Here is a 13,161-nt window from a genome sequence, read left to right on the forward strand (position 1 = left end):
GGTATATACCCTGAGAAAACCATAATTCAGAAAGATACATGTGGATTTCCTAGGTGGTGCAGTGGTTAAGAATTTGCCTGCCAATGCAGGGGACATGGGTTCGATCCCTTCCCCAGGAAGATACCACATGCCACGGAGCAACTAAGCCCACGTGCCACAACCATTGAGCCTGCACTCTAGAGCCTGTGAGTCACAACTATTGAGCCCATGCGCCACAACTACTGAAGCCCATGCACCTAGAGCCCGTGTTCCGCAATAAGAGAAGCCACCACAATGAGGAGTCTGTGCACCACAATGAACAGTAGTCCCTGCTAGCCACCACTAGAGAAAGCCCATGTGCAGCAATGAAGACCCAACACAGCCAATAAAATAAATAAATAAATAAATGTATTTAAAAAAAAACAGATAAGCAATTTTAAAAAAAAAAGCTACATGTACCACAATGTTCAGTGCAGCATTATTTACAATAGCTGAATTATTTGTAGTGAGGTGGATGGACCTAGAGTCTGCCATACAGAGTGAAGTAAATCAGAACGAGAAAAACAAATACCATATGCTAACGCATATATATGGAATCTAGAAAAATGGTACTGACAAACCTAGAGATGTAGATGTAGAGAACAGACTTGAGGACAAGGGGGGGGGGCGGGGGGAGAGGGGACAAAGTGAGAGAGTAGCACTGACATATATACACTACCAAATGTAAAGGAGATATCTAGTGGCAAGCTGCTGTGGAGCACAGCGAGCTCAGCTCAATGCTCTGTGACAACCTAGAGGGGTGGGATAGGGAGGGAGGGTGGAAGGGACGCTCAAGAGGGAGGGGATATGGGGATATATGTATACATATAGCTGATTTACTTTGTTGTACAGCAGAAATTAACACAATATTGTTAAGCAATTATACTCCAATACAGATGGGAAAAAAAAAAGAAAGAACAATGGGCTATGAAGACAAAGGTTCAAATCCTGAGTCTAGTCCACTAGCTCTAAAACCCTGGGAAGTACAGTAGACAGAATGATGCCTCCTCCCTACAAAGAGAACCATATCCTAAACCCCAGAACCTCTAAAAATGTTACCTCACAGAGCAAATGGACTCTGCAGCTATACTTAAGGTTAAGGACCTTGAAATAGGGAAGATTATCTTGGATTATTGAGGCTGGCTCAAACTGTTCTTAAGTCCTTAAAAGAATATAACCCTCCCCAGCTTCAGAGAATCAGACAGATGACAGCAAGAGCAGGGCTCAGCCCAGCAACCAAGGAATGCAGGAGGTCTCCGGAAGTTGGAAAAGGCAAGGAAACAGACTCTCCCCTAGAGCCTCCAGAAAGAATCATGGTCCTGCCAACACTTTGAGACCTAGTGTAGAACTCTGACCTCCAAAAATGTAATCAGAAATTTGTATTGTTTGAAGCCACTGAGCTTGTGGTAGTTTATTACAAGAACATTAAAAAAACTGATACGGAAAGTTGCTTAACCTCACTATGCCTCAATTTTTTACAACAGGAACAGCATCCATGGTGAGGATTAAACAGTATATGGAGTTGGTCAAAAAGTTCCTTCAGTTTTTATTTATTTTTTAATTAATTAATTAATTGGCTACATTGGGTCTTCCACTGCTGCACACGGGCTTTCTCTGGTTGCAGTCAGTGGAGGCTCCTCTTCATTGTGGTGTCCAGGCTCCTCATTGTGGTGGCTTCTCTTGTTGTGGAGCACAGGTTCTAGGCGTGTGCACTTCAGTAGCTGCGGCACATGAGCTCAACAGTTGTGGCGCATGGGCTTAGTTGCTCCACAGGCATGTGGGATCTTCCTGGAGCAGGGATCGAATGTATGTCACCTGCATTGGCAGGTGGATTCTTAACCACTGCACCACCTAGGAAGTCCCTCCTTCAGTTTTTAAAGTAAAACAGAAGACACACTTTTCATTTTCACCAAGAACTTTATTGAACACCGTATTCACCATTTTGTTCCACTACCTTCTTCCATTTTTCAGGCAACTTCATAATTTCATTTCCCCAAAACTTTTTATCTTTTTGAGCAAAGAACTGATCCAGGAGCCTTTTACAGTCTTTCAGGGAATTGAAATTTTTTCCATTAAGAGAATTTTGTAAAGCCCTAAACAAATGGAAATCCAAAGGTGCAATATTTAGATGAATCAGAACTTCCCAGCCAAATTGTATGAGTTTTTGCCTGGTCATCAAAGAAACATGCCATCTTGGGTTATCTTGATGGAAGATTATGCGTTTTCTGTTGACTACTTCTGGACGCTTTTCGTCGAGTGCTGCTTTCAGTTGGCCTAACTGGGAGCAGTACTTGTTAGAAATAATTGTTTGGTTTTCAGGAAGGAGCTCAGAATAGAAGACTCCCTTCCAATTCCACCATATACACAACATCACCTTCTTCAGATAAAAACCAGCCTTTGGTGTGGTTGGTGGTGGTTCATTTCACTTGCCCCACGATCTCTTCCATTCCACAATGTTGTACAATATCCACTTTTAATCACCCGTCACAATTTGTTTTAAAAACGGAACATTTTCATTAACATTTAGGTAGAGAATCGCATGCAGAAATAAGGTCAAGGTTTTTTTCACTTAAATTATGTGGAACCCAAACATCAAAGCAATTAACATAACCAAGCTGGTGCAACTGATTTTCAGAGCTTGATTTCAATATTTTGAGTATGTTGGCTATCTCCCACATGGTATAATACTGACTGCTCTCAATTTATGTCTCAATTTGATGGCTATCAACTTTAACTAGTCTACCCAACCATGGAGCATCATCCAGCAAGAAATCTCCAGAAAAAGCTTCGCAAACCACTTCTGAGGCATTCGATCAGTCATAGCACCCTCTTCATACACTGCACAAATCTTTTTTTGCATTTCAGTTGCATTTTTACCTTTCTTGAAATAATAAAGCATAATATGCTGAAAATGTTTCTTTTTTCCTTCCATCTTCAATATTAAAATGGCTACACAAAAATTCACCAATTTTGATAAGCTTTTTTAAAATGCATGCTGGTATGGCAGCTGGCACGATACAACCTAACAAAATTGTTTCAGATGAAGTTAAAGACAACTAAGCATTACTGGAGCCATCTTACAGAAAAAAATCAAACGAACTTTTTGACCAACCCGATATATAAAGCAGTTAGCAGTGTCCAGTGCAAAATAAGCATTTGATATACATAAGCTTAAATAATATTAAGTAGTAAAAATTCGATATACATAAGCTTAAATTATTAAGTTTATAAAAAAAGTAGCACACTGGCTTGACATGCGTTCACTTCTCCATTAGTCTTTAGGAAAGCTACATCTTTTCCACAAAGTGCCATTCTAGATTCACTAATATAAATGAGAAAAATGTAAAAAAGAAACTACATCTGGGACTTAAACCCTAGAGTTTAGCATGGAAGAAATGCCTATATTGAGGATGACTATGTAAGTGAAATGCAGGGGCAGGCATCCTGACAAACTGGTCAGCTGGATTTTATAAAAAATGTCACATACACAAGAATATTTTAATACACAATAATATTATAATAATCTCTGTTAGTGAAGTCTCACAATGTCCAGAGTTAGTCTATGGTAATGGTACAGTGTGGACAGGAAAAAAAAAAAAAATCAGTGTTTTCAACATTCTGATCCTACATCAATGCTAATGTTAACAGACTGAGAATTAATAAGGTTGGGTTTTCCTTCTTGTGGTCCTATACCCCTTCTTCAGAGATGGCAGATGGGACTAAGAATCACCAGAAGAAGAAAAGGCTATATGATATAATACAGCTGTCAGTGCTTTTTAAGACATTTACATAAAAAAAACAAGATTTAATGGGAATTCCCTGGCAGTCCAGGGGTTAGGACTTCGCACTCTCACTGCCGAGAGCCCAGGTTCAATCTCTGGTCTGCGAACTGATATCCCACAAGCCTCACGGTGTGGCCAAAAAAAGAACAAGATTTAAGAACCCACTTAACTATGCCCATCACCCAATGTGCATCTAGTAATGCAAAAAGAGAGTACAAAGTGGCTGTATCTAATACTTTCTACCATATTCACCATAATGGGGCCCTCATGAGCAGCTCTGCAGAGGCAGAAACTAGGATCAGGGGTATCAGTCATGGACTAAGACTCTGTTAACATTTCTTTCACACATCCTCTGAGTCATTTATTCTGCTGCCTACAGGAAAACTCCACTCCCATTCTTTTCCCTTCCTCATAACTGGATATTAAAACAGAAAATACTGGGACTTCCCTGGTGGTCCAGTGCTTAAGAATCCGCCTTCCAATGCAGGGGCCGTGGGTTTGATCCCTGGTTGGGGAACTAAGATCCCACATACTGCAAGGCAACTAAGCCCACGTACCACAACTAGAGAGCCCACGCACAAAGCCCACATGCCACAACGAAGAGCCCGTGCACCATAACAAAAAGTTTCCACATGCCGCAACTAAGCCAAATCAATAAGTAAATATTTCTTTAAGTAATAATTATTATTGCTTAAAAAAACAGAAAATACTTTTTAAATTAAACATATTGGAAAAAAACTTACAAACAATCATCTGTGCTTTCTGCACAAAGACTGATGATTTTCCCATCTCGGCAAACAATCTGCAGCAGACAGTCTTTTGGCTTCCCATCTGGAGGCTGAATGTCTATGAAAAATATATAGAATACAGGAATATTTATATAGTTGTTTTTTTTTTTTTTTGAGGATTTCTTCTTAACAGCTCAGATAAGCAAAGGACCAGTACTTCAGAACATTACAATTATAAAACATCTCTGCTCTACAAAACCTAACACATGAGTCATTACTCCATTCTAATTAAACTTCCTGCAGGAGAAACAGTAAGCCTCTTCTAGAGGGCTATCCACATACAGTGATATACAAAACAGCACAGACATTAGAAGAATAAGCACAATGAAAAGTGTTGCAAAGCATCAGTTAACAGAATACTTACTGCTTTTACTCACAGGAAGCATCAAACTAAATTGCTGCTTTAAAAGTGAAAATCAAATGTTTAAAGTATCTCTGTGTACCAAGAAGTAAGACCTATGATATCTGAGCCTGGTTTAAGTAAGGATTTCAACAGCCTGTGTAGAGACTTGTGTTTCAAGAATTTATAGGGGCAGGATATTATATCACAAATGGTTACTAGAGCAGACTCTTTATGCCAAATAGCAACAGAGCTAATAAAATGAACAGGGAAGTCTACATATGCCATTAATTAGAAACAGATAAGTCTATACTGATTAAAAAAAAAACTATTCCTTCAAAATTTATATAAGGATAACTCCAGGAAAGACATCATGGATTTTAAGAAACTGACTGGAGTTGTTATCAATAAGCCGGTTTCTAAGTCACAAAATCTATACTGCCTAGGGTAGCTCCATCCTTCCTGGGGTTCCCAGCACTCTGGTTCCTTAGTTCTCCACCACTTTCTCCATGAGAGATAACGGAAATGTGGACTGCTGCGTCTAATTCGGAGAAAATTAATCTGCTGACCCATATGGGTCATAATCCAACTGTCTGGTTTTATCTGCTTACCTATTCCCAGATGAAACCCTTCTCTGGTCTATAAATGAAAGCAGAATGGGTAAGGAAGAGGAATTCACTCCTATCAAGAATGGGAAAGCGCAGGCAACAGAAGCTGGACAAGACAGACCCACTTACCCCGACATTCATGTCCCATGCGGATGTTGATGCAGTCCACTGGCATGTGGACCTTATCCTCTACACTCTGCCGAGTTTGGTCATCATAATAGATCAGGTGACCATCTGACCACAGGTCAAACCAATTCTTCTTCCAACGCTTCAAAATGGTACCTGAAAAAAAATGGCTTTGAGTAGAAAAGCAAGGACTTTGTCCTCTAATTCACATGTAACAGAAACATAAGAAACTCTCCTCTGGTCCCAAGAGTACCTGCATACAACTGCCCAAAGCAGTCCATAAAAATGGAAGTGAAAGCAGACCCAAAATGCATGAACACCCATGCTGTACGAGGGATGCATGCAGCATACTCTAACATGAGAACTTAGTTCTTCCTGAAAATGCTGCCAACTTAAGAGTCTCAAAACATAAAAAAAAAAAAAAAAAAATTCAATAAAACCTTGATTTTAGACTAATGAAACATGTCTACCATTTAACTCTCTATGCAGTATATCTAAACTTTCCCAGTGGTATCTAACTGCTAGATTGAGCAGAAAATGTTGGATTGTAAACTCTCTACATACAAATAACAGTAATACCCTCCTCTTCTGGAAAAACGTCTTTCTCTTTTTCTTGAAGGGCCTTCAAATATACTCTTCTCTAATGCTCGCCTTCTCTGTGGGCAGGGAGACTTGCCCACAGTGTGGGCGAGTCTCCCTGTCTAAGGCTACATGAGGCAGGCTCAGATACTGGATACATCCACACCCAGTGCACTAACCCAGGCCCAAGGCCTGGCTCCTACCCAGCATACATCCATCTACTACTTCACATGTCTCTATTAGTTTGACAGAATTCAGCCATTCATTTGTAATCTTGGACTAGGCATTTAACTTTACAAAACTCTAATTTCCTTGTCAGCCAAAAGGGAAAACTAAGTCATCCCTGTACCTTTCTCATATCCATATGCTACCAACTGCATCTTTTGTTCCTATAGATCCCACCCTGTTCTTAGCCAATGTGCACAAATTCCACTGCGCATGCCTCTCCTTATGCTCCCATGTCTGCTGCATGTATCAACCAAATATTCAACCCAGCAGCCTTCTGAATCTTTTACCACTAGAGACACCCTCCTTGCTGAGGAGCAACCACAGCACTTGCCCAAACTGACAAATAAGTGACACCCAACATCCATTTGATCGGCAGTGCCTGAGCTGTGCAGAAACTACCAAAGAGAGCCACCCAAACACAGATAAGTGTAATCACCGGATTGGGGAGTTCTACTGAAGTACTGCACTTGCCATCAAGGCCCTGACTGCAGAATCCTAAATTAGGCTGTCCTCCAGAGTCCGGATACTGGGTCCTAAGGGTCTATTTGGCAATGGCAGGAAAAGGAATTCTGAAGATAGCGATGCATATATTAACTACATATGTATCTCTGCTGCTCTGCAACTCAGTATATAATACAACTCAGCCCATTTTAGTTTATTATGAATGATAATTCTGCTTTAACAAAGAAGGAAAATCAACCTACACATACGGGAGATGGGGAAATGGAATAAGTCTTCTGAATACATACTTATGAGATAGCCATGACTAAGATACTGGAAAAGTCTGTACAACTTATTTACAGAATTCCCATTTTGTATACATCATCATGCTAAGCACTGATGGGAAGCACAAAATTGTCAAAAGGGTCACTGTTCACTTATAAAGACAGAACATTTACATTGGGTTATGATGGAGAAAGGAAGCTTGCCCTCTAAGAGCACAGGAAGAGAAGACACATCCTCCAGGTCTGAGCAAGGCTCTCCATGTCCCCTGACCATTTCAGGATCACAAAACCCAAGACAAGGAACTTACACAAACACTGGGGCTAGATTCCAATATGCTGCCACTTTTTTTTTTTTTTTTTTTAAGCCAACAATGTAACAGCTCCATCTATTCTCAGAATACAGGACTGTCATAGACCTTGAAGGGACACCTGTGCAGCTGCAGGTCTGAGAATGTAAAACTAGTAACAGGACAGACAGGCTGAAAGCTTGTCTCCTGTAGAAAGGGTGTTGATGTTGAAACAAGACAGTCCTGAGTTTGAATGTAGGTTTGCCACCCATAGTTAACATTTGGACAAATTACCTAGTATCAGTGAACTTCAATTTACTCAAGTGGAAGCTTGGGATAATGCCACCTACCTCAAAGAGTTGTTGTGATAATTATATAACATATGTAAAAATCAGTAATAACAGGAATACAAACAAGCTTCACAAATGGTTTTTATAAACTGTCTAAGGTATGCAGTCCATTCTTCATTGCTAGTCTCAGTTTTAGCTAAGTATGGAAGATATCCCTTAAACACAAACTCATATCTGAACAATAAACAGTATATACTACCACTCAAGCTTTTGCTGGAGTCAGAAACTATATACTAGTCACTTTTCCCTTAACTCTGCTCTTTCTGGAAAGATAGCAGAATAATCTGCTTACTCTTTCTGCAATAAGCAGAGCTGCTTCTTCCTGTTTTAAAACATACTATGAATCCTACTTCAGGTGGCAGCCTCAGAGATAAGCAGAGTTAAGTATATGCAGGCCCACAGAGATAAGTCTAAGAAAATGAACTCATGCCCATAAATAAAGAACTGAGACTCTTCTCCAGAGTCCTTTTGGAGATACAAAAGAGTTGGTTTTAGGCAAACTCATTCCCTCAGGTCAAATCTTAATCTATAATTAGGGACTCTCCTAGTGGCGCTGTGGTTAAAAACCCTCCTGCCAATGCAGGAGACACAGGTTCAGTCCCTGGTCTGGGAAGATCCCACATGCCGCAGAGCAACTTAAGCCCGTGTGCCACAACTACTGAGCCTGCACTCTAGAGGCCGCAAGCCACAACGACTGAGCCCCTGAACCATACTACTGAAGCCCGCATGCCTAGAGCCCATGCTCTGCAACACGAGAAGCCACTCAATGAGAAGCCCACATATCACAATGAACAGTAGCCCCTGCTTGCCACAACTAAAGAAAGGCTGCACACAGCAACGAAGACTCAACGCAGCCAAAAAAATAAATAAATAAATTTTAAAAATCTGTAATTAAAGACTCCAGTATTTCAGAATCTGGTCACTGTTCAATCCCCAGATGAGATTTCCCACAAAGGGAGCAGCTAGTATATCAACTCAAGAACCTCGGGTCAGCCGTTAATAATACAGCATGCTAGAGACTTCCCTGGTGGTCCAGTGGTTAAGATTCCGTGCTTTTGCTGCAGGGAGCACAGGTTCCATCCCTGGTCAGGGAACTAACTTTGCCACACGGTGGAGGCAAATAATAATAATGATAATAATAATACAGCAGGCTAGTGAGAAAAGTGAAACCAGCAGGGACTACTACAATCCCCTGGTTCCTGTTAAGGCAGCAACCAATAAGCTCCGTGTGTGCAGAAAAACAGTTCATAGAGCTCTAAAAATCTGCAAGAGGAAATTCAGGGCTACAACATTAATAAGACTTTATTACTTGCTTGTAAACGTTGGCAGTTTCAGCCACACAAATAAAGATGTACCCTACGGTAACACTAAACCCAGACCAAGGGGCTCATGTCCTATACTTACTCTGTCGCAGCAACCATCCACTCTTCACAAATGCCATCTTTTCACCTATAGAAGAAGAAACAGGCAGGTTCAAAATTATACCCAGAAAAGAGAATGACCCGTATGAGCTGTTTTCACTCACAACACTTCTGACACCAAATGTGTGGGGTTTTTCCATAGCAACAACCGATTCTCCAATCCTCAGGACACCAACTGCATGTCCACTGATTCAATTAGACCCCAGCAGTAACTACCTAGAGTTAGCATCAGACCTCACAGGTTAAGGGCTCAGTTCCACAAGAGTGCTCCCACTTTAGACACAAGTCCCTAGGCCACCTGTATTTCTGATCTATAAACTGGGGGTGCCCACAACGCTCTCCTGAGATTCAAAAATTTGCTAGTATGGCTCACACAACTCAGGAAAGCACTTTACTTACTATTACCTGTTCATGATAAAAGGATACAACTCAGGAACAGCCAGATGGAAGAGACACAGAGGGCAAGGACTCGGGGAAGAGTGCAGAGCTTCCGTGCCTCTCCAGGAACTACTCTCCCAGCATCTCCATGTGATCACTGGAACTCTCTCACTTAGGGGTTTTTAAGGAGGTTCCATTAGGTAGCTATGATTGATTATATCATTGGACATAGTGATTAAGCTCCATCTCCAGCCTCTCTGCCATCTCTAGAGGCCCAGGGGTGGGGCTGAAAGTTCTAACCTTCTTATCACAAGCTTGGTTCCTCTGGCAACCAGCCTCACCCTGAAGTTATCTAGGGGCCCACAAAGAATCATCTTATCATCTTATTAGCATAAACTCAAGTATGGTTGAAAGGGGTTTGTTATTAATAAAGAGACACTCAATGCGTCTATCTCTCAGGAAAATTCCAAGAGTTTTAGAAGTTCAAATGTTTCTTATTACATCACAAAATCACAGCCCTTTGATCTAATTCTCTGTCCTTATCCCTTTTCAGTGTCAGCTGAGGAAAGGACCAGAGCCATTTTACCTCACTGGCCACCTGGAATTTACCTGACACCTCCTTAATGGGACCAATACAATCCCCCCCCACACACACTGTAGGCTTTAGCCTCAGCACCCTGCCCACCTTACTAAGTCTAACTCTGCTTACATCTACCTGACATAAAGGAGCCCCAGAACACAAAGATTCAGCTCTGTTAAGAACTTGTGGCTTTTTCTAATATGCCAGGTACTGTGGGGCTCTGGGGTCTGGCTGCCGCAGCCTTACCCATAGTGTGCCCTAATGCACCAGATCAGAGCGGAGCACCAGAAGTCACAGGAAAAAAAGTCTCATAAACTTAACTCCATAAAAATAAAAATCTGACTGGCAAAAATAAAATCCAAAAGACCACTAAAAGATTAAGAAAAATACATTTTACAGCTATACATATGGCAGCAGTGAGTTAATTTCCTTCACTTACAAAGCTCACTTAGAAACAGCAATCATTTGGCAGTTCACAGAAAAAGAAACGTGAATGTGCAAAAAATTCTTAAGCTACTCCATTTCTCTTTCAATTCAACTAACAAAATTCAAATCACAAGTTAACAATATTACCTATCAGAGGGCCACAAATGAAAAAAAAACTGATACCAAGAAAGGAGAAAGCATAACGGCAGGAATGAAAACTACTGTAACCTTTTGGGAGGGAAATTTGACAATATCCATCCAAATTTTAAATATTCATTTACTTTGACCTAGCAATCTCACCTTTACTAGGAATGTGTCACACTGATACACATGCACAGGTTCACCAACACACATATAACACCAGCCCCAACCAAAGGGCCCCAGGAAAGAGGACTGCTTATTGGGCACCTCCACATATGGCAGATCATTATGCAGATGTGAAAAGGAAGGAATTAGAACGTGTGCTCATGAACACACATAGCTGATAACTGCACTACTGTTTTCTGGAATGATGATAAAAACTGTTAACAATGTGGACTTCTGAGGAGAGGAACGAGGCAATGCTGTGTACGTGTCAGAAAAGAGGGTGACTATTCGGGCCTCTTACACCTTTCTGTACTATTTAAGCGTTTTAAAACAGTTGGCAAGTGTTATATCATTTTATTGTTTTGAAATCAACAAGATATTATTTGGAGGCTGAGATCATGGGCCACTTTTGTTTTCTAATATAGCATTTTTAGGTATTCTCTTTAAGGCACAAAGGTTTGGAAGGATAGCAAAATGAAGCACAAGCCCAAGTGGTCACCTCAAAAAACAAATGAGGGACTTCCCTGGTGGTCTAGTGGTTAAGAATCCACCTTCCAATGCAGGTGATGCAGGTTTGATCCCTGTACAGGGAACTAAGATCCCACATGCCGAGGGGCAACTAAGCCTGCATGCTGTAAAGCCCATGCACCACGTCTAGAGAAGCCCACATACCAGAACGAAGAGCCCAGGCACCACAACTAAAACCCAATGCAGCCAAATAAATAAATAAATATTTTAAGAAAAGAAAAAAAGAACAAATGAGTTCTCCCCCCCTCACTTATTTAATTTTTCCCACGTCTAAGTACGGCTCAAGCCTCACAAGTCATCCTATATTCCACTATCTCCAAAATCTTGTAATCTGAAGGTTCTTAGTCTTCCCACAGTTTTTGCCAATTCATGCTGTCTGCCCTCACCAAGAAAGGAAAAACTTTTTATCATCTTTCCCTCCCACATTTAGGTACTCAAAACATATAGTCCCAGATGAACCAGATACACAAAGTCAGTCTCTTCTCTTTCTCCCAGTGGATGTGCAAGCTGCTGGGAGACACCTGCTGATGGTAAGGGGATGTGCCTGAGGGCAGCTGACTGTTGAGATGGCAGCGCTAACTGCTGAGCCTCTGACTCACCCAACCAGGAAACTCCTGCTAACGCAAGCCTTTCCATTAAGCAAAAGGATGGATTTCTTCATTATTTAACCTGAGTTGAACTAGCTTCCTGCAACTTGAAGTCTAAAACATCCTAAAACAATCATTTACTTCCAAAAGGATTTGAGGCAGAGAAATAATAACAACATATTTTCATTCAACAAATATTCTTTGAACATCTAACGTGTGCCCAGCCTTGCAGCAGGCTTTAAGGATACAACAGTGACCAAACCAAAAATCCCTGCTTTCATGTTAGCTTACATTCTAATGGAAAAAAACAGGTTAAACTTGTAAGTTAAAAAGATAGGGCATGGAGGGCTTCCTAGGTGGCACAGTGGTTAAGAATCCGCCTGCCGATGCAGGGGACACCGGTTCGATCCCTGCTCCAGGAAGATCCCACATGCCTCGGAGCAACTAAGCCCGTGTGCCACAACTATTGAGCCTGCGCTTTAGAGTCCGTGAGCCGCAACTACTGAGCCCATGTGCTGCAACTACTGAAGCCCACGCACCCAGAGCCCATGCTCCACAACAAGAGAAGCCACGGCAATGAGGAGCCCCGTGCACCACAACGAAGAGTAGCCCCCACTCACTGCAACTAAAAGAAAGCCTGCGCACAGCAAAAAAGACACAACACAGCCAATAAAATAAAATTAATTAATTAATTAATTAAAAAAAAAAAAAAGATAGGGCATGGAATGTTACAGATAGCATCACATCTCTGCAGTGATATTATTACTCCAGAACATAAAACTGGAAGGGTATATAACATGTATTCATCCATGCCAAATCCTGGATATTTATACTAAAACTTCCTACAATCATAACATAAACTTATTTTCCTTTGGAAAATGGCTGGGAATAGGCGAAAAATTACTTTCAGGTATTGGGAGCTACCTAGTTACAATACAAATATAAAACCTGACTGAATTGCTGTCATGCAACTTTGCTGGTACCTTCTGAACTGGTGGTTGTGGAACCAAGCGAACAGTGTAAAAATGTGGAGCAACAGGAAGGAGTCTTCTGGACTTCTGTGGTATTTTTTTTTTTAATCTCTAATGATTCTTGACGTTAATT

At 41.0% G+C, this 13,161-nt stretch overlaps 1 protein-coding gene across 3 annotated transcripts in view; it reads right to left on the bottom strand.

Annotated features, from left to right (window-relative positions):
* PLEKHB2 (pleckstrin homology domain containing B2) overlaps positions 1-13,161 on the bottom strand; it is a 53,100-nt gene that overhangs the window by 31,489 nt on the left and 8,450 nt on the right. For all 3 annotated transcript variants that reach the window (XM_057746353.1, XM_057746354.1, XM_057746355.1), the window contains exons 2-4: positions 9,236-9,280; positions 5,666-5,818; positions 4,544-4,646 (exon numbers count right to left, since the gene is read on the bottom strand). In XM_057746353.1, coding sequence (XP_057602336.1) covers positions 4,544-4,646; positions 5,666-5,818; positions 9,236-9,272 — 293 coding nt within the window. In that variant the 5' untranslated portion in view covers positions 9,273-9,280. The remainder of the gene's footprint in view (positions 1-4,543; positions 4,647-5,665; positions 5,819-9,235; positions 9,281-13,161) is intronic.

This window comes from Hippopotamus amphibius, chromosome 8 (genome assembly GCF_030028045.1).
Source record: "Hippopotamus amphibius kiboko isolate mHipAmp2 chromosome 8, mHipAmp2.hap2, whole genome shotgun sequence".
Classification (NCBI taxonomy): domain Eukaryota; kingdom Metazoa; phylum Chordata; class Mammalia; order Artiodactyla; family Hippopotamidae; genus Hippopotamus; species Hippopotamus amphibius.